This window comes from Haemaphysalis longicornis, unplaced genomic scaffold (genome assembly GCF_048455015.1).
Source record: "Haemaphysalis longicornis isolate Haplotype H1 unplaced genomic scaffold, Haemaphysalis longicornis Haplotype H1 scaffold_8, whole genome shotgun sequence".
Taxonomy (NCBI): Eukaryota; Metazoa; Arthropoda; class Arachnida; order Ixodida; family Ixodidae; genus Haemaphysalis; species Haemaphysalis longicornis.
In genome coordinates, this window is record NW_027526445.1 from 10,126,224 (window position 1) to 10,145,073 (window position 18,850).

General features: G+C 45.8%; 1 protein-coding gene and 1 pseudogene across 1 annotated transcript; one reads left to right on the forward strand and one right to left on the reverse strand.

The window, feature by feature from the left end:
- The first annotated feature begins 9,601 nt into the window (after window positions 1–9,601).
- Window positions 9,602–11,190, forward strand: LOC144148995 (uncharacterized; annotated as a pseudogene).
- A 308-nt stretch (window positions 11,191–11,498) lies between these two features.
- Window positions 11,499–13,782, reverse strand: LOC144149775 (uncharacterized). The gene is made up of 4 exons (XM_077681420.1): window positions 13,654–13,782; window positions 12,458–12,489; window positions 12,224–12,247; window positions 11,499–11,970 (listed from the first exon to the last, which is right to left on the reverse strand). Exons 1-4 carry the CDS (start codon window positions 13,780–13,782, stop codon window positions 11,499–11,501), a joined length of 657 nt encoding a protein of 218 aa, XP_077537546.1.
- Window positions 13,783–18,850: the final 5,068 nt, after the last annotated feature.

Below are 18,850 nucleotides of genomic sequence, written 5' to 3' on the forward strand. Positions count from 1 at the left end.
AAAGGGGATAAACATGTTCCACATACGGCCGTGGAATTGCAGGTGCATCAAACAAAAACAAACAGTGCTCTTCTTTATGCCCAAACAAACACAACACCCACAGAAGTTACCTCCTTACAGGAAAACAATGCCGAAAACAACAACGGTTTCAAGTCTTTTCCGGGGATATCAGGAAGGCTATCAGGAAGGCCCTTACTAATTTAACAAAGTGCACTACCCACTGCAAATACGGAACATCTTACAAATACTCGAAAAGCGTAGTCTAGAGATATAAAGGATATCACGCTGACTATGTACTACAATAGCCACTGGGAGGAAGGAGCCCTTCAATCGTAATGGCAGAACACGAAAATGATACTTCTACCCAAACAGGGTAAAAGATTGTCACAGGGAACATGAGTCCATGTTAGGTCCCTGTGTAGAAAAAATAATGGAAACACTTTGCCCTCGATGAACTGCAGAAGTACTTAGCTACCAAACACCTTTTTCACCATAACATACGGTTTTAGGCAAAGTTGTCAACCCAGGACATTTTACTATAAATGATGGAAGAAGTTCTAAATGCAGCTTTTTTTTGCAAATCAAACGGTGATCATGCCCTACATTTAAAATAGCGCATTCGAAAATGTCGTCCACCAAGCAGTTCTATCCAACCTTAAAGACCTAAGCTGCGCAGTTAGAATGTTTAAATATGTGCTTGCTTTCGTAGGGGAACGGACGCCCAGAATATGAATTGGGGGAATACGCACATACCCAAAGCACCGAATACAGTCACACCAAGGGCTCGGTGATTTTCCAATTCTCATCACCGTAGCAATGCACAAGTTTCCAGAAAGCCTAAACAAAATCCCTAATAACGGACAGGCAATATACGGCGATGATGTTACGAAAAGACGATGAAGAGGATAATGCAGCGTGGTTTGTTATCCCAGCCTACAACGACGAAGATCTCTGGGTGCGCGCGGCCTGCGCGGGCTCAGGCTTTGCCGCCATGTAAATAAGCTGTAAATACATCGTTCCACTGTCTCATCGTTCATGTCGTCTGTATTGCCGCCAACAAAATGTTACGTGGTGGTAGGACAATGATGAGGCGAAGCGTGGGCGATGAAGAAGTAATGTATTTACAAGATGTTGCCGCAGAGCGATGCGATCTATTTACAAGCGGCCATGATCGCTCGGGCCAGCTTCACCCTCTTCTTCGTCTTCAGTGATGGTTTATGGCGCTATGGGGCATTGATAGGTGTTCCGTGAAAATATAACCATGTGGATAACCACGGGGTCAGGTAAAAAAAAGGAAGACCTAAAAATAGCGGACACGGACCTGCAAAAGCATGCCTGCCAGTGTGTACTACAATGCTCGGTGTAATAATCAGATTTGCTCCAAATCCTAGAAAAAGAAACCCCGGGGAACGTATACGCACACCATCTCCCATGACAATCAACGTACACTGGAAACATATCCAAAATATAAAGACCCTAAAATTCTGGGTATGAGACAACAGCCGCACAGTCGTTTCGGAACAGCCTTAAACCATTTTATAAAACCAATAGAACAAGCACTACGAATAATTAACCAAGTAACCAACAGAACGAAGCGTAGGAAAGAAAAGGACATTGTAAAAAGTGTCACCGCTGTCATAATTTTCGAGTAGCATACTCAGCATCATCCCTATGTTTTCCAGAAAGACAATGAAAACCCCGCTAGGATTTCCGCAATGAACGTCAAAGCAGAAATTTAATGAACTATGAGCAATGCGGTCGAAGAACTAATAGAGGTGAATGGAATCGGCCAGCTAAAAACGTTAAAGGGAACCTGCATCGCTTACGAATTACTAGTGGGAATGTATTTTGAGATAGAGCCTTTTGTCCCAGAATTCTCCTCCCCTACGAAATATTAAAATCTTTTTATTATCACCACAACTACGCGCGATGAGAAATCGCACTCCACGCACGCGTTCGCGCGCTAGATTCTACGCGCTGGCGCGCTCATGCGTTCAGGGCGCCTGTGAAGGGGGAGGACGAGCAACCACATGAGAGGCGCGCGAACGCTCACCGCCCCGCGCTCGACTGGCGCAGCCCAATGTCGCTAGACCACACTAGCCAGAACTGCCTGACTACAGACACAAATGCGCACTACTTAAAAGGCCGCAAAATAGTTACTAAAACGCATAAAAGCATTCCTTTTTATTTATAAAAGCAGAAAAAACTGTTTCTTGTCGATGCGAACTGTCGACACATGGCATACACACACAGCAGCCGAGCCTAGCCACGAGCCGAGCATCCGAGCCGAGCCGGCGGATTGGTTTACTCGGTAGCGCACTGTTTCGACTAGAGTGAACTAGAACACAGTTTTGACATCGCGCCCCCTGGTTTTGCTTACCGCTCTTTTCTAGGCCGCTTCCGTTTATCCTGCTTTATCGAGGGAAAATGGTCGCAACGCTGACTCGCAGCCATCTGTTCCTGCTAGCTACGCGAGTAGCGAAGGCAATCGCCAGAAGACGACTGCGAAGGCAAGGAGACCACCGATGCTGGCTGCGGCCTGTCTTCTTGGCGCCAAAACAGGAAGGTCTGTACAACACAGCCATGAGTAGCGTGTTGCTATTTCGCAGCGCATTAATGCCTAGCCCTATTATTGTAGGCATGGTAATCTGAGGGGGTTAGTCTCAACGGAAATTTTTGTTTGTGTTTTCTGAAAGCTGTATGGCGTCATGACCAACAGTAGGGTGCACACGTTGTAAGCGCTCGCGTCTCGTCTGTTGTCGGCGCTTTGTTTGCGCGAGCGAAGCATTCCGCCGCATTATAACCCGCAGCTAGCGTGTTCCTTTTTGCGCAAAAGAGGTTAACCAATGTGTGCAGCGATAAGAAAACGTTTAATGTGCTTGGTATAAATTAAAATAAAATTCCAGAGTGCTCTAGATGCCCCATTTTATTTACCAGATTTTGTAGCTGCGACATGACCTAGCTCTCTGAAAGATACTACCTGTGCATCTTGTAAATGCATGATGAATTATCTACCCTTTTCATAGCCCGTTGGAGCTGGCTTACACAGTGTACAAGTAACGAAAATGGTGTCCATCTTCAACAGTAAACAGTGATTCCATTCCTGCGCCAAATGCGCCAAGCTGATCCAAACGCGAATGCTTGCGCAATTCTGATAAAAATCTCGAAGCTTGCGCCAAAATGCGCCGAATGGCTCTCGCGGGCTTTGGTGGTGTCAGCCAGCGCCGCCACCACAACCTACAACGGGTTCTGAGGGCACCCATTCCTCCGTGGCAACGATAAAGCTATGAGAAGTGCAGCGGAGGGCATCTAGCGGCAACATGCGCAGTACGGATTGAGTGATGGCAGAGATAGTGCTGCTTTAACTCCGGAAGTAAAGCGGGCAGTGCGCTGGTGAATCGACTGCTGCTGACTCGGCTCGCCAACACCAACGACTGTTGGACGACTCTTCATTACTACTTTGCGCGTGTGCCGTCAGCGGTGGGATATGATGCGATGAAAAAAGGTAAGTTTCTGTTATTGACATTTTCTCTTAAGTGTGGCGTGTGCGCGTGGCGAAGTTGGTACTTCTTGATGAAATTGGTACTACTTGGACCGCAGCGCGCAAAAAGCGCTGTCTATTTGCGCGCTAAAAACGGTAAACCCTTTTGCGCTTTCAGATCTTGATCCGGATCTTATCTGTGAAAAGATGCAATTCTGTGGCGCAGATATTTCTAAATTAAATGCTCTAGCGACTGCCGCTAATATTTGTGCGGCCGTCGTTAACCCTAAAAGGCCGGTTGCGCGCCCAAGGAGTGCGCAACATGTCCGCGCGCAGTGCCAAACCAGCGTCAGTTCTGGCTGATTCAACTCAGGCCTACGTGTCTGTGGGTTCGTTTTCTTTTTCGTAGCTCTCTTCCGAAAAGGCTGCTTTCGTGGGAACGACGCATTTATGTTCTAAATGTATTCAGAAGCACTGAGCGGCAATGCGATATGCCCGATGACGCGCGCAGTTGCATTCTAGGCTTGCACGAGCATGGCGTAAAGATAAACATTTTGTATCAAGTCTGTCTATGCAGTTGTGCCTCATTGTTGCGCAGAGCAGAGATAGCGCGTGCTCACGCTGTGCTCCTGGTGACGGCATCTTCGCCCGCATGTGGCAATTATCCCTATAGTTTCGCCTTCTCCGCGACGTTAAAATGCGCCGACAAGCCGGCCGTCTGTGCTTGATAAATGCTGTTGGATGGTGGCTGGCTGACACGTGGGGCGCTTGTACTATTGTTACTTGATAGGCTCGTGCCGGACCTAGACTTGTGCATGGTGCGAATGACCGGGCCTTAATATTTTAAGTGAGGATTTCTTGTTTCGCCGTCGGATTTGTGTTTTAATCTTCCATATATGCTTGCAAATGTTCCTTCTGTGGTTTTAACTATGCATTCTTGAAATCTTTTCATATTTTTTTTAAATGGTATGCTTTCTTTCCCTCTCTACCTCCCACTCGTACGTAGGCTTCCTGTGGCATGCCATAAATTATGGCAGGCCACAGGAAGCCTGCCATAATTTATGGCAGGCTTCGTAGGTTATGATAGATTATAATTGTAGATTATAATTTATGGCAGGCTTTGTGAATTATTTTATTTTTAGATTATGATATTCTACAAATAAAATAATGTATAAATGTGTATGGGACCAAGGTTAATGCTTCGTTAGTCACGCATTATTTGAAAATCGATTCTTTTTGATTTATGGCAAGGTGCTTGCACTTCCAAACTTAAATTATGGGAAAAAGCTGGACAGGGGGGGGGGGTACCTTGGTGGGTTGCGAAATGTTCACCCCCTCTACAGGCCATACTCTACAGTAGAGCACCGCAGGCTTGCAGTGCAAGCAATCAGTTTTGGACATGTCGCTAAAATATAGGTGAAATGCAATGCCATTGTGGTATTGCATGCTTTCAGGTTGAACTTCGTTATATATTTTTTAAGAGAAATTAGTTTTGTAGGTGCATAGCTATTATCTCTGATGTCTTAATTATATCATAGTGGTAGCACTGATTGTCAGTCGTTGCTGTTGTCTAAGTCGTGTGGCCTGCTATACTTTTGTCTCTTTTCCACAGCTCGAACTACCAGCTTTAATGCATCGGTCCTGGAAGATGTTGACCGCAATGGGGACAGCATAAAGACATGGTGCCAAGATGGTCCACAAAGTTGGGAAGCAAAATGTGTCATTTGCGACGTACTAATTTTGTGCGCACAGCATGGCACATCAGCTGTCAGGAGACATGCTTCTTCGAAAACGCACCTGAAGTCAAGGATGAAGTACTGTGATGCAGAAGGAAACTTTGTGAAGCCAAAATTGGCCCAACCAACTTTGACTTTCTCTGGAGGAGCAGCAATCCCTACCGTAAGGGACAGTGTGACCCACGCGGACGCTTTGTTCGCTATGTCCTTAACTGTTAAAGGAGTGACATTTTCGTTTGCAGATACTGCATCCAGGATGTTCCCTGCGATGTTTTCAGATTCCAAAATTGCTGAAAAGTTCTCTTGCGGCAGGACTAAGGCATCCTACATCATCTCTGATGGACTGGGTCCGCTCTCCAGAAAGAAATTAATAGAGGAGCTTGGCTGGCCAGATGTCTACTACTCGATTGAAGTTGATGAAACGCCCAAAGCAGACCAACATGTTCAGCAACTTGACATCCTTGTGCGATACTTCTCGAAAACGCAACAAATCGTTGTTGTTGAACACCTAGAGTCATTTAACCTTGGTCGTGCGACAGCAAGTATCTTGGTGGACTGCATTGAAAAAGACCTGACAGAGCTACCAAAGGAGAAGCTGCTGTGCTTCTTCAGTGATGGTCCAAACACCATGAAAAGCGTGAAGAAGAAACTGAGGGAGATGCTCAACCCCAACCTTCTAGACATCGGAGAGTGTAATGTTCACAAAGTACATAATGCGTTCGGCACTGGACTGAATTCATTTGGAGCTGATGTGGAGCTGCTAGTGATGGACATTTATTACTTTTTTAAGCATGCCGTTCACTGATCACAGCTTTCAGAGAAACAGAAAGAAGTTGGGATCCCCGAGCACGTCTTTCTTCGGCATGTCAGTAACAGGTGGCTTACATTTCAGTCTAGCCTTGAAAAAGTGTTGCAGCAGTTCCAAGTGTTGAAAGCGTTCTTTCAAACTGAATCCGGCGCCAGACCAACAAGCGCGGTACTGCAGAAACGATAGCATCTGCACTTTCAGATAAGTCGATTCTCGCCAAGATGCGGTTCTTACGCAACTCTGCAGAGCTCTTCTTTGAATTTCAAACCGTTTTCCAAAAAGAAGAGCCCCTTGTTCACATTGTACACTCGGAGTGTATTGGGCCAGTAGCAAAGCTGCTGAGCCGCTTTATGAGGCATGAGGCCTACTGAAACTTGTCTGGCAGTGAGTTGAAACAACTTGATGTCGGGTCACCAGAAGGGCTGAAGCAAGTTTTGATAATCGGATCCGACACTGAAAAAGAAATCCGGAACTGGGATCCCCAAGAGAAGAAGAACTTCAGGACAAGTGCACAGGCATGTTACATTTCTGCTGCGAGACATCTAATCAAGCGCCTTCCTCTGGATAAAAACTGCTCTACCACATGCGCTTTTTAGATCCTAGATGTTCTTTACCTGTAGAAGAGACAGTTCAGTCTATCAAGTACGTGGCTGCAAGCGTGCCCCACATGATAAAGGGTGAGCAGGTGACATCACTTGTAGACCAGTGGCATTGCCTTCACAGCCAGCCTATAAGTGCAGGTGCTCGTCTAGCCGCCCCCAGCATCGACGGCTATTGGGCTTCAGTGCTAGCTTCAGAAAAGTACCCTCTCTTGTCAGTATTTTTACGAGACATGTTTTCGTTCCACATGAAAACGCCGACTGCAAACGTGGGTTTTATCGAGAATAAGCACATCGTGGACAGTCGATCTAATTTAGGCATTGTGGCTCTCAACGGCATTCGGCATGTCAAGAGCTATGTGAAGCGCTTTCACAGTGACCCTTAAAAAGTGCCAGTTACGAGGGACCACGTTAATGCTGTGAAGTATTCGCACAGGACGTACACGGAACGTCTTCAACGGGAGGCCAATGACATGGAAAGGCAAAAAAGAAAGGCACCAGTGGCCAGCAGTTCACTTCAGGAGAAAAGGACCAAGCTGGACGAAGAAAAACAGTGTGTAGAAAGGCGTCTAGAGTAATCAAAAGCAATGCTCCAGCGTGCACAAGGACTGATGAAGAAAGGCCTCGCTGGCAATGATATGGAAGAAATTGAAAGTGGCCTAGTGCTCCTGGCTGAGGCAAATATGAGCCTCATTCAAAACATGAAAATGCTGGCAAGCATAAATGAAAAGCTTCAAAAAATGTGAGGCAAATATCTGACTTCATGAGTACATGTATGTTCTTCGTTCAAATAAAAGAGTTGACAGCACGGTGCCTCTATTTTAACGGCATAAAAATTACAGGTATTTCAGAGAATGTAAAGTTAGGTAAGCGCCCCTTAAATTTCTCACGGGCTTACTCCAAAGCCATGATGAAAATTCCAAAATGAGTTCGAAACAAGGTTTCTCAGAATATTGTGAAAACTTGTTTTGCTATGCATTTCTTGCCGTATTGGACAACTTTGAAAACTGATACCGGTTGTATCCAAACTGCTCCAAAATTGACTTTTTGGTGCTCCAAAATGCTCCGAATTCAAATTTTTTGTGCTCCAAAAATTGCTCCAAATTGTGGTTCCCGATGCGTCGAATGCGGGAAGGCGACGAGCAGTTTTTTTTTAAGTTTTAACGCATGACACCCGCTCTGTTCGACAAGTTTCTGAGCTCTGTTGCTGCGGACTTGACAAGGCAGCACTTCATACGAGAGCCCCTGGAGCAAGCCGAAAGGCAATCATGTTCAGAGTTTGCATGTTATCAAACACTTTTGTTGCAGTTGTGCTGGCCATGTATTGTGAATGGGATGAGAAATTACTTTTCCTCTGTGTTGCAGCTACCTGGCTTCAGGGCAGTACATCTGTAACGTGGCCCTCGCCTACCGTGTCGGCGTGGAAACTTCCCGGAGAAGCATTCGCGTGACCTGTAGAGCCATTTGGGCTGGTCTCAAGGACCACTTTATGAATGTGGGGAACGTCAGAGCCTGTATCAAATTTTCTTTCAGTGAATGGTGCACTTCATATCTGCAGTACCAGCAATTCCTTTGAAGGCTCGGTGTTTAAATGAAAAAAATTTCATTTTTAACAGTGCCTAAGGCAATTGTGATTAGCAAATACAATATATCCCTATGGGCTTTGAAAGCCTGCTGAACTATGTCCATTTGATTACTCTGGTTTTGAAAATGCAGTAATCACAGCTTTCTGTTGTCGAAATAAAGAATGGGGTGGTAAAATTCACTGCGTTGACCGTGTACAACTCGGCAGCAAACGTGACACCATGCCTTCAGCATGATTGGAAGCTTCCACCTTATACACAATTTGGTTCACCGTGCCGTGGACCCATGCCCAAAGAGCATGCACAAGAAAAAAGTGAATGCCATTTTTTCATATTGCACCTCACAAACATATTTAGCTAAAAATAGGTATGTTCAGCCGACAAGTTTGTTCCTGGTTTACAATTTATTCCAGCTACCAACCAAGGCTGACTGGGCCAAGATATCTGGCGACTTCACCCGGCGTTGGCCAGTTCCAAAACTGTTTGGGGGCTGTTGACGGGAAGCACGTCGCCATCACCTGCCCGCCGAAATCTGGAAGTACTTACTTCAATTACAAGGTAAGTCATTCTGGCCATTATTGAACCTTTTCACTTTTCTTTACCCTCAGTATCGGCCGTATACTGAAACGGGCAGCAGTAATGCGGGAGGGGTAGGGTGCCCTTGTCTGCTCGAGAATGTGGGGTGGCAACATAGACAGCCAATGTGCACCACCTATTTGTAGGGATGTGGTGACAGTAGCGTAACTGTGACAATTAAAAAAGAAATGTTGCTAAGTGCAATGGTAGAAAAAATTGTCTTAGGTATTTTCGTCTCAGTAAGCGTCTATAGTCTGTAATGCAGGAAGTTGCCTAAAATTGGTCGCCCCTTTCTTCAAGTACCTTTAAATTTAAAATGCTTCGACAATTCCAGAGTTTTGCCCTGCAATACTATCTTTTTTTTCGTATGCACCACTTTTGAATTGTGCACAGGGGCTCTAGACAGCAGGGGAGGGAGGAAAAAAGAGAAAGATAGAGAAGAGGACTGAGCTCGCAGTTTGTCAACACGAAGGAATACAGCCCCGTGTCCTAAGTCGTTTTGCCAGAATACTTCATGTATGCAGTACTCTTCCAGTGCTCTGGCAGGCGCATTGGTACTTATGACGGCTTGATTTAATGCCTAATTTGAAATTTAATTTCAAGAGAGATGTTTTCCAGAGCCCTTACAGCTAAATAATTATCACTGTGCATGCCGTAAATCTTTCAAGATGAGCTGGTACAAATAAACGCGTGGACAACATAGGTGATTTCAAAGTAAATTTTGTCGTACTTTTCCTTTGTAATCGCTTATTATTGTAGGTCCTACCTACACATAAAACTTTACATGTTCTAATGTTTTGTCTAACCGTGGCCGTGTCATGGCCGTGGTCGACAGTTCTAGGAAGTTCGTACTGATCGATGTTGGGGCGGAGGGCCGGCAGAGTGACGGCGGAGTGTTCAAGAACGCAGAGTTTCGGAAGGCCCTTACCAAAGGGCAGCTTGATATCCCCTCACTTGGGCAGCTCCCAGGCACCACAAATGTTCCGCCGTACGCTTTCGTCGGGGACGAAGCGTTCCAGCGGCGGCGCGACTTTATGTGCCCCTGCCCATCTAAACTCCTTGAAGACGAATGAAGAGTCTTCAATCACAGACTAAGCTGTTCACGGTATGATATCAGGCACTTTCTTTGGGTATGCTGAGCCTAACATACTCAATTTTACGCAAACACAGAAAGCACTTGAAATAACGTTTAATGGACACTTGGCATCATCACATGAATGAAGAAAAATAAAATCAATAAACACAAAATACATAGCTCAAAAACAGTGGCTCCAATTTGACAATATAGTGCATATACTCAACCACGTAGCTCAAGAACAGAGGCTCTAACTTGCGTACAAAGCTGCTGAACGAAAACAGTTCAGACGAAAAACATCTAAAAACAGAAGGGGAACAAAAAAAAGCTCACCACACTTAGTACAAAGCATCATTATGACAAAACGATCTCGCAAGCACAGGTCAAATTGAGGTGTGCACCATGCGCAATGTTAGTGTGACCCATTTCAGCAACAAGTCCCCTTTACACAGCTCAGAAAAATAGGGGTTGCGTAGCAGGTAGCGCGATTCGTGATTAACCTTACATTACAAACATAAATGCCGATTTCAATTAGCTGTTCACATTGCTTCTCTAGGAGGCCGTACAGAAATAAGGGCAAAAGATTTGTTGCCGTACCTTCAATGAGCATAGGGCTTTTAATCTAAAGAAACGCGAGCTCATGAGCACTGTGCTCAATTTACATTGGCATTCTTGTAGCTGAAGTTTCAAAAGTAGTCTACAGAATCGGCTCCGAAAGGTGGCTTCTTCTAAAACCTGTTTCGTACTATTATTTCATTTTACCAGAAGGTGTGCAGAAAACGCCTTCGGCATCGCAGCGGCCAGGTGGCGCATACTGCTCCGCACCATTCAGCTCCTCACCAGGCATGTCGATTATGTAGGGAAGGCAGCATGTGTACTGCGTAATTTCTTAGCTGTCCTAAATGAGGAATCCGAGCAGATCCTCGACCAAGAGGACAGGTTCGGGAATGTGGTTCCAGGACGGTGCAGGCAGGGCATCCAGCAGACGTCGGGGCAGGATCATGTGGACTCCTGCTATTTCCCGCTTGAAGGAACCCAGTCACGGAACTTCAGTACAGACGCTGCGGATGCAAGGACGATTTTCTCGGCCTACTTTTGGAGCAGCGCTTTAGAGGTACCGTGGCAGTGGCACTAGCCAGGCGTCTCCAAAGAAAGGGCGCTCAAGCGCCTGCAACAGCTGGGGCTGCACCCACTTTGCTGAAGGTAAACTTTTCCTGGAATAGCAAAGATGCTTTGCATCACGTTTACCTACCCAATATACCGTATTTTCGCGCGTATTATCCGCCCCTGCATATAATCCGCACCCCCACTTTCAGCCCGCCGGAAAAGAAAAAAAAACCTCGCGTAATGCCCGCCCAGTTGAGACAGGAAAGGTGGCTAAGGCGTTGCGCTGCTGAGCACAACTGCTGCCATCGAAGTCTTAATCGGTGTTACTGCGCAGGAGCTTCACGGCACAACGGGCATTGCCGCCAAGCTGCACTAAAGCAAAAACCCCGGGTGTTAACCACACGCCAATATTGCCATTGATATTTTCGCATTTTTGGTGTGGGTAATACGTGCGGAAATACGGTACTTCAACTCTTTTTGCACCATGCACATTAACATGTCTTATTTTGCTTGCACACGTTGTCAGCCATCAGCTACAAAAGATCTTTAAACTGTTTGATTACTTCCATGATCTTCATCCGCATGTCCAAGTGGTGTTCTTTTTTCACTTCTCTCATCGATCTCACCAGCGACAGTGCGAAATGGTGATGGCCATCCTGCTCGTCTAAACTATTCGTTAACTTTCTAAGATGCTCTATCAGCAAACTATCATCATCGTCTTTCATTTTTTTGGGAGGCTGCATCGCAGACATGCTGGCAAGGCTGGGCTCGAGGCTTTGCAGTGAAGACGCCGCCGACCGAAGTGATTCAGCCGCCGTTTCCAGCGACCCCGCTGCCGACTCACATGACCCAAGCGACGATGACGACTCCGGCAGCAATGGGGAACACTTAATCGACACCGGAGGCGCCGGGTAGAAGTGGGGATGGTCACTTGTTTGGTCGAAATCGATGTCCTCAAATTGGTTTTGAGAAATCCCTCTCAAAATTCTCTCCGCCGTCTCCTGGCTCCCCTTTGCCTGGAATTCTTCTTGGGAGGCTAGAAATTGCCAGAAGTCATGCACAGTAACAATAAGGATGCATGTTATAAAATGGTGTCAATGTTGATCCTGAAAAAGAGTTGTGTTCATTGGCGTGGATGCGTAGGCACAGGACTTGTATGCTTCACACTGTTAAGCCCCTCATGTAAAGAGCTGAATACCCAGAGACACCGAGTTTGTCCATAGCAGGAGCTCTTAATTCTGTGGAGAGGAACTGAGGCCGCAAAAGCTGCCGTACGTTTTCACTACATTGACCACCTTTATGTTCGTCACTGCCACCGGGAAATCACAGCACGTCTGCATAAAGGCTGTATTGCAAGCTGGCAATGTTTTGAAGGAGTTCGGGAATACCAATCATGGCCACGTTGAACAGGAAAGGGGAGGGGATCACGCCTTGCGGCCTCCCGTCGCTCCCCAGTCGCAGCGTGTCTGACTGGACCCCCCCTACGACGAACATAGCTCTGTGGCCCGAAAGAAAGTTGCCGGCCTAGGTCTATTTTCCCTCGGTTTGCAAGGACGGCTGTGTGCTTTATCTAGTCAAAGATTTTTCTTACGTGAAGTCTCAATGTAGCTCCAGTGCGTAGTGGTGAGCAGTGTGCTCCGTCTATGATGTCGTGTTTGAGTCGAAGCATCACATCTTGTGTTTAGAGTTTTGGCCAGAAACCTATCACAGCGTGTGGAAATAAGTAATTTTTTATGTGCCTAAAATTACGTATTCTACAAGCTACCCGCCTCATGATGTGATATATGTCGGCCTTAAATTTTATAACTGAAGCTTTTATGTCCGGTTTGGGAATCATTACAACCTTCGCCATTGTCCAGTGTTTGATTTTACCATGTTGCCAGCACACATTCATGTCCTGGGTGAGGACTATGAGAGAACTGACGTCCAGGTCTACAATTTGTAATATTTTGTTAGTAATGCTGTCTGGACATGGGGTGCAGATTAGGGTCTCAGGTATTCATGAATGGTAAAGCATCTCACATTTTCTTTGCACAATAAAGGACGAACGTTTAAAGAAGCAAGGTATTTCTCGCGCTGTTGAGGTATGAGGTCATCACCTTTGGCACCACTCACTTCTGGCTGATATGTCATGTATAGATTTCCTACATGGTTCAGAATTGCAAGGGGATCACTGCTGCATGTGGAAAAAACTGCTGTTTGCTTGATTAAAACCTTCATCACTGCAAGTTTGTGTCATTTCTTCATAACGGTTCTCCAATGAGTGACCCCACCAATCACTGAAGGCAACGAAATTCTCACTTATGTTGACTCTACCCGTATAATCAGGCAAGTTTTAATTATTGTAGGTTTCTACTTTTCGAGCAATGGCAAGTCGCACATTGCAGCTGAGGCTTTGATACTGTTCCAAGCGATTTTCAGCTTTTAACCGCCATTCTATTCTAGTGTTGGAGCGCGGGGCACGGACAAATGTGTATGCAAAGTAAATGAGTCCACGGCAAATACGTAACAGCAATAAGCACTCCGTCTGCGCCCTTGCCTTGACGTTTCGCCTATCGTGTAGAATTCTGTAGCGTATTATCAACTTCCAGAAACACTGCCGCAAGGTCCACATTCGCAAGCTACGACGCGAAAACCACGCTAGCCTTTTTTTGCCAGCTTGTGATGACACTAAAGGCGTCAATAAACTTGCTCGCGGGTTGTCATGGTGTCGCGCAGGAACAGGAGCTGCTTGTAGTACGGCAAGGCAACCGGCGTCTTTTCGTCGTTGTCACCGCCGTCTCTTTTGGCGGAGTCGTCGGCGCAATCGGTGCCCATGCCAATTTTTTTTTATGGGCTGCGACGTAGTAGCGGCGAAACTTGTCCCTCAAGAACTTCCACCGCTTTTGTAATGCTGCGATGCACTCTGCGTAGACGGAATGAAATGATCAGCTGCTGCTTTCAACAGCCAAGCCGACGGAGACACGCCGTACGTACCTTCGCTGAATTTTCACGTAAACATTGCAGCGCACATTTCCACCCACAAGGCTGCTTTCAGCTGCCAGTTTTTGTGGTGTTTATGCTTGGCCAGCCACAAAGACGTTCGGCTGGCCACGCAAGAAATCAGCCTTTCGTTGTCAATTGTCGTGGGCATAGATGACGCAGTCTCGTAGGCGGCCATTGTGGATGACGGACAGAAGGACCGGATGGCGGGAGTTGCGAGACAGCGGCGTTTGATTTGCTGCTGTGCTGCCCATGACGCAACTTCCGGCACGCGGAAAAATATCTGGCACAGCCAGATCTTGCCGAACTTAACGCGCTTCGCCTGGCGCGCAGTCTCCGGCCTTCACGTGGTAGCGCATAGGCACGTGAGCGCGTTTAATCTACCGCGCGAAAGCGTGCGGGGAGCTGCTGCTTAACGGTCCCCTCTCACCTTCACTACGCACAAAGCGACGAAAGCTGCGCGCTCTCCGGAAGGAGGAGGCGGCGGCTCGCGGCGTTTTCTTCGGCGGAGTTCGATATATCACAGGCCCGGATGTTTCCTCTTTTCTGGGCAACGTAGAGGGGTTTATTTCCGGTATGGTGCAACAAAAAAGAAGGCAGGGCTGCTTTTTCGCAAACGCGCGCTCAGTCTTGTTGGGGATTTTCAAGCAATAAAGGATTGTTGTCGAGTGATCTCTTTAGAAGTGAAGTATTGGGTTCATCATTTGAACTCCAGCGGCACTCAAAACACACAATAAAGGCCAAAACAGTGCGTACAGTTTCAGGCATACAAGTGGCTCGTACGCAGCACCGACGACCCCGGATCAATAAAGGAAATGCGAGAATTAAGCCGCAAAGTTGACCAGCAACAGCAAATAGGACTGTCATGATCGCCATGATGTCATTGAGGCCTTGAAAGGGGTGCATAATGAGGGAAATTGAAGAGAGAGCGGTCAATTTTTCCGCGTCTTTGACTGCGATTTGAGCGCTCACCGCTTAACGCGCACGTTTATTATTTGGTTCACGTATTCCTGGCAGTGTAATCCAAGTGATCTAAATATCATAGAGGTTTACATGCACTGGTCGAAGAGGGTTGCAGAGTCCATTTGATAACCAGCCACATGGGAAGGAAAACCTTAAAGCGCTGGGATACCGAAGACATGACACCATGTACACAACCACCCACAAGATTCTTTATTGCCTATCCAGGGACCTCGAAGTATCCCCCAAATTAAAAACATAAACCCCATACTCCACCACGGTCGAAACTTAGAAAGATGCCGTAATATCGAAAGAATATACCGGAATCAAAAGCACACGTGGTACACACATGCAGCAATACGAGTACGAGAGGCCAATCGCCATCTGTGCGCACAACCCGCGTGCCATCTTTCCGACATCTGCGCGAATGCAAAGGATGTACGAATGCACGTGGTATCTGTCTCGCCAAATGCCTGCAAATAATGGGCGAGAGGGCGCACCGGAAAAACTGCCCACAGATGAGCAATCGGCTACATACAAAATTATTCAATCAAATACTATGGCCCCTGGCCATCAAACTCTAAAGGGCAATGAACAGGCTCACGCCCGTGCTCCCGCCTCCCTTCCAAGAGTTAAAAGTCCCCAAGAAAATGTTCATGTTCTTGTTATGCCCATATATTCTGAAATACTAAGCTATTGCAAAGCAACCCGAAATACATTGTGACCTTCTTATTTTAAGTTGCGAAGACGGGGTCAAACAGCACTCCGTTCAACACTGACGAACACCTTCACCCACCTCTACCGACTACACAAACTTTAACAAACCCAATACCCGAAGATCTGCGACAAGTGCAACCAACTAGCCACCCTACACCATACGGCAGCAAGGGGCCGCAAACACCGTCTAAGAGGAGGGAAATGGAGAGAGGCACTGTCCATCTCCGACTCGACGAGGAGTGCCTAACGATCACCAGAACAGAATCTCTCTCTCTCTCTCTCTCTTTCTGAAAATGTGCACATTATCAGCATAATATCAAAGCAACAACACGGCGTAAAAAATATGGTCCCCATCTTAGTGAAAGAAGCGTATTGTGCTGAAATTAATGTAGGTTACCCAATATTCTAGATTCACTAAATAGGAAAGAGAAATTACAAAATATACAAATGTAGGATTACAGTTCAGTTGTTCAATTACCAAAATTACACGTGTTTATAGAATGCTACCTAAAACTTGTGGAAACAATTCATTTTCGTGGAAGGGAACAATATCGGTGGAAAGGCGGTTTTATTCTCGGATATTTTGTAAAGAAAAAGCGTAACCAAAGCATTTCGGGTTACATGCTTGCACACAATCCTTGTGGTTATGGTCAATGTGGTGTGATACCTTCTGGGGCTGTTAAAGCAGTTCATCCCGAAGAGTAGCATTTAATTATAGCTAAAAAAACTATTCTAGAAATGTATCGTCACAAGGATAAAATGGGAGGTCAATAGTATTTCATTGAAGTTACACATGCAGTCCTGCTTTCATTAGAAAGAATTCATTAGAAAAAATTCAGTAACGATTGAGAAATCTGTACATTTATTTACATCGGGCAAGTGATGACAAAAATACCTAACGGCGCTCAATGAATACTGCAGTAGCCACCGCCGGGAGGTTTCCTCTGCTTATACCCAGGAGTCAGGATACAACGTAGCACTTCTGCCGGTGCATTTTTTCACCGATACTTCGCGCAGCCTTAAAACCTGCACTACAGTACTCCAATGGACTGAAATGGAAATGGAATGTATAATAGCGATGAAATGGAATATATAATAGAGAATGAACTGCAATTTAAATAGAGAAGGAAATGGAATGTATAATAGCGAGACGAGTTGAAAAGTTTGCCTTCCGTATACGACAGTTATTTAGGCGAAGTTCATATGGTGACACCGTGCATCCTGAGCAAAGGTTTGAATTACTCTGGACTTTCTCAAAATAAACTCCAACAATTACTTTGCAAATCCAATAGTATCGCTTTCTCCACTTCGCATTCTAAAAAAAAGAAGTGCGTACAATGCGATTCGATAAAAAATTTTGAAACAGAGAAATAAAAACTCGGACATCTTAAATGTGTATAACTAGTTTTTCTGCCTCTGTCCATGCAGATAAAATATATTTCTATTAAAAAGGTAAAAAAAACGGGTACGCTACAGTTCCCACTGTAAATACCATCACACCGCATCTATTAAATAAGGCTTTTGTTCATTACTTACTTGCATGCAATTAACGTGGATATTACAACTATAACTGTACATTTGCTACATAGAAAAAATGATGACAAAACATTACACCATCTTCGCACGTGGGAACCCTGAGGGGATGCCCAGCCGTGGAGCAGTAGCGTGTAATTGGTTGTAGAGTAAATACACGTGTAGTAGCGTAATAAATGTCTTCTTTATTTATAGAGTAGTGGGGAACGTTTTGCGGCTTCTCGTTCTCGAAGCGAGGAATCCGCTGTGCGACGCTGGCGTTTCGAAGCGTTGTCACGTTGCCGAACGCCATCAGGATCAGCTACTCACCGCTGGCGTTTCAAAGCGGCTTCTCGTTCTCGGAGCGCGGAATTCGCTGCTCGACGCTGCCGTTTACATTCCGCGTCGGGAGCTCTCCTCTGTGCAGCCTTGTCTTCGGAGGTACTCAGTGTTCTGACAGTGTGCTGGCTGGCGCTAGTTGAAGTTGTGCCAGCCAGTTCGCTGACGGAATCGTTGGCGTCCATTTGCAGCCATCGGACGGTGCAGTACAGAAGAAGCAACTGAGCGGAGCGCGGAACGGTTTATTTGCAGAGCAGAGGGAGTGGAGAGGAGGAACAACGCGCATGGGCGTGATTGGACAGCACAGGGCGGAGGAGGAGAAGCGCGTGCTAGCGCACAGGTGGTGTGGAGAGGTGGACGGGAGAGAGAGGGGCGTTAAGTAGCTGTTGTGGAGAGGAGGAGAGGTGCGGACGCCGGACAACGAAGGGTCGTCTAAGAGATGCTTTGCATCTAAAACTTGAATCGGGCGCGATGAGTACAGTAAGAGCCACCGTCCGCGAGTCCGCTATGGTTACATTCCGTTGTCGAGTCACACTAGAGTCCTTCAGCCGGTGCAGATATCCCCAATGCTGCATGCAAGTAATTGCCCTCGCTGCTAATTAATGGGCGCAGACATGCAATTTTTCAACCTCCTGGGAATTAAACCAGTATGTAAAATGGGGGCACATGTTCACGAGCTTGTCTCTTCGTATATGCCAATTACTTATTTGTGAGTCCTAAATCAGCCAAATATATCTCTCTAAACAGATTTTTCACGGTCTCCATTTTGCACAAATAATATCGCCGTCAGAATCTTTTCAGGCACAATAGTAGTTTTGAAAAATCTTATTAATTAAAAAGATTTTTTAAGAATAACATTTCCGCTTACATTAAAAATACTAAACAGAAGTTTTAAATGTAAGAAAAAAATCTGTTAAAAATACTTTCGGGTTGTTCAGCAGCGGACCAAAATAACTTCTGCATATACTAATTTTGTGCCTGCATAGGCTCATACAATCAAACAATCATGTTGACGATTATCAGCTCTGATGATAGGAATTGTGACTGGTGCTTGAATGTGGATAGTTTTCTGGTGGAGAAGCGGATTTGGGCAATACAGGTTAGAACATGTGTTAACCTTCTTAGTTGTCTTCCAAGCAGGCACATTTGTCGTGTGTTGTTTATAATGTCCTGAGTACTTGGAAACTGATTGGAATTTGTTTTTTAGGGCAGCGATGTTAACATTAGTCGCTGCGTCCTGATATGTGCTATCTTATAAACAGTGTTGTACACGTTCCTCCAAAATAGGAACGAAAGCTCGTTCCATGACAATGTTGAAACGAGTTCCCGTTACAAGTTCCTTTATTGCGAAAGGAACGCGTTCCAGTTCCACTTC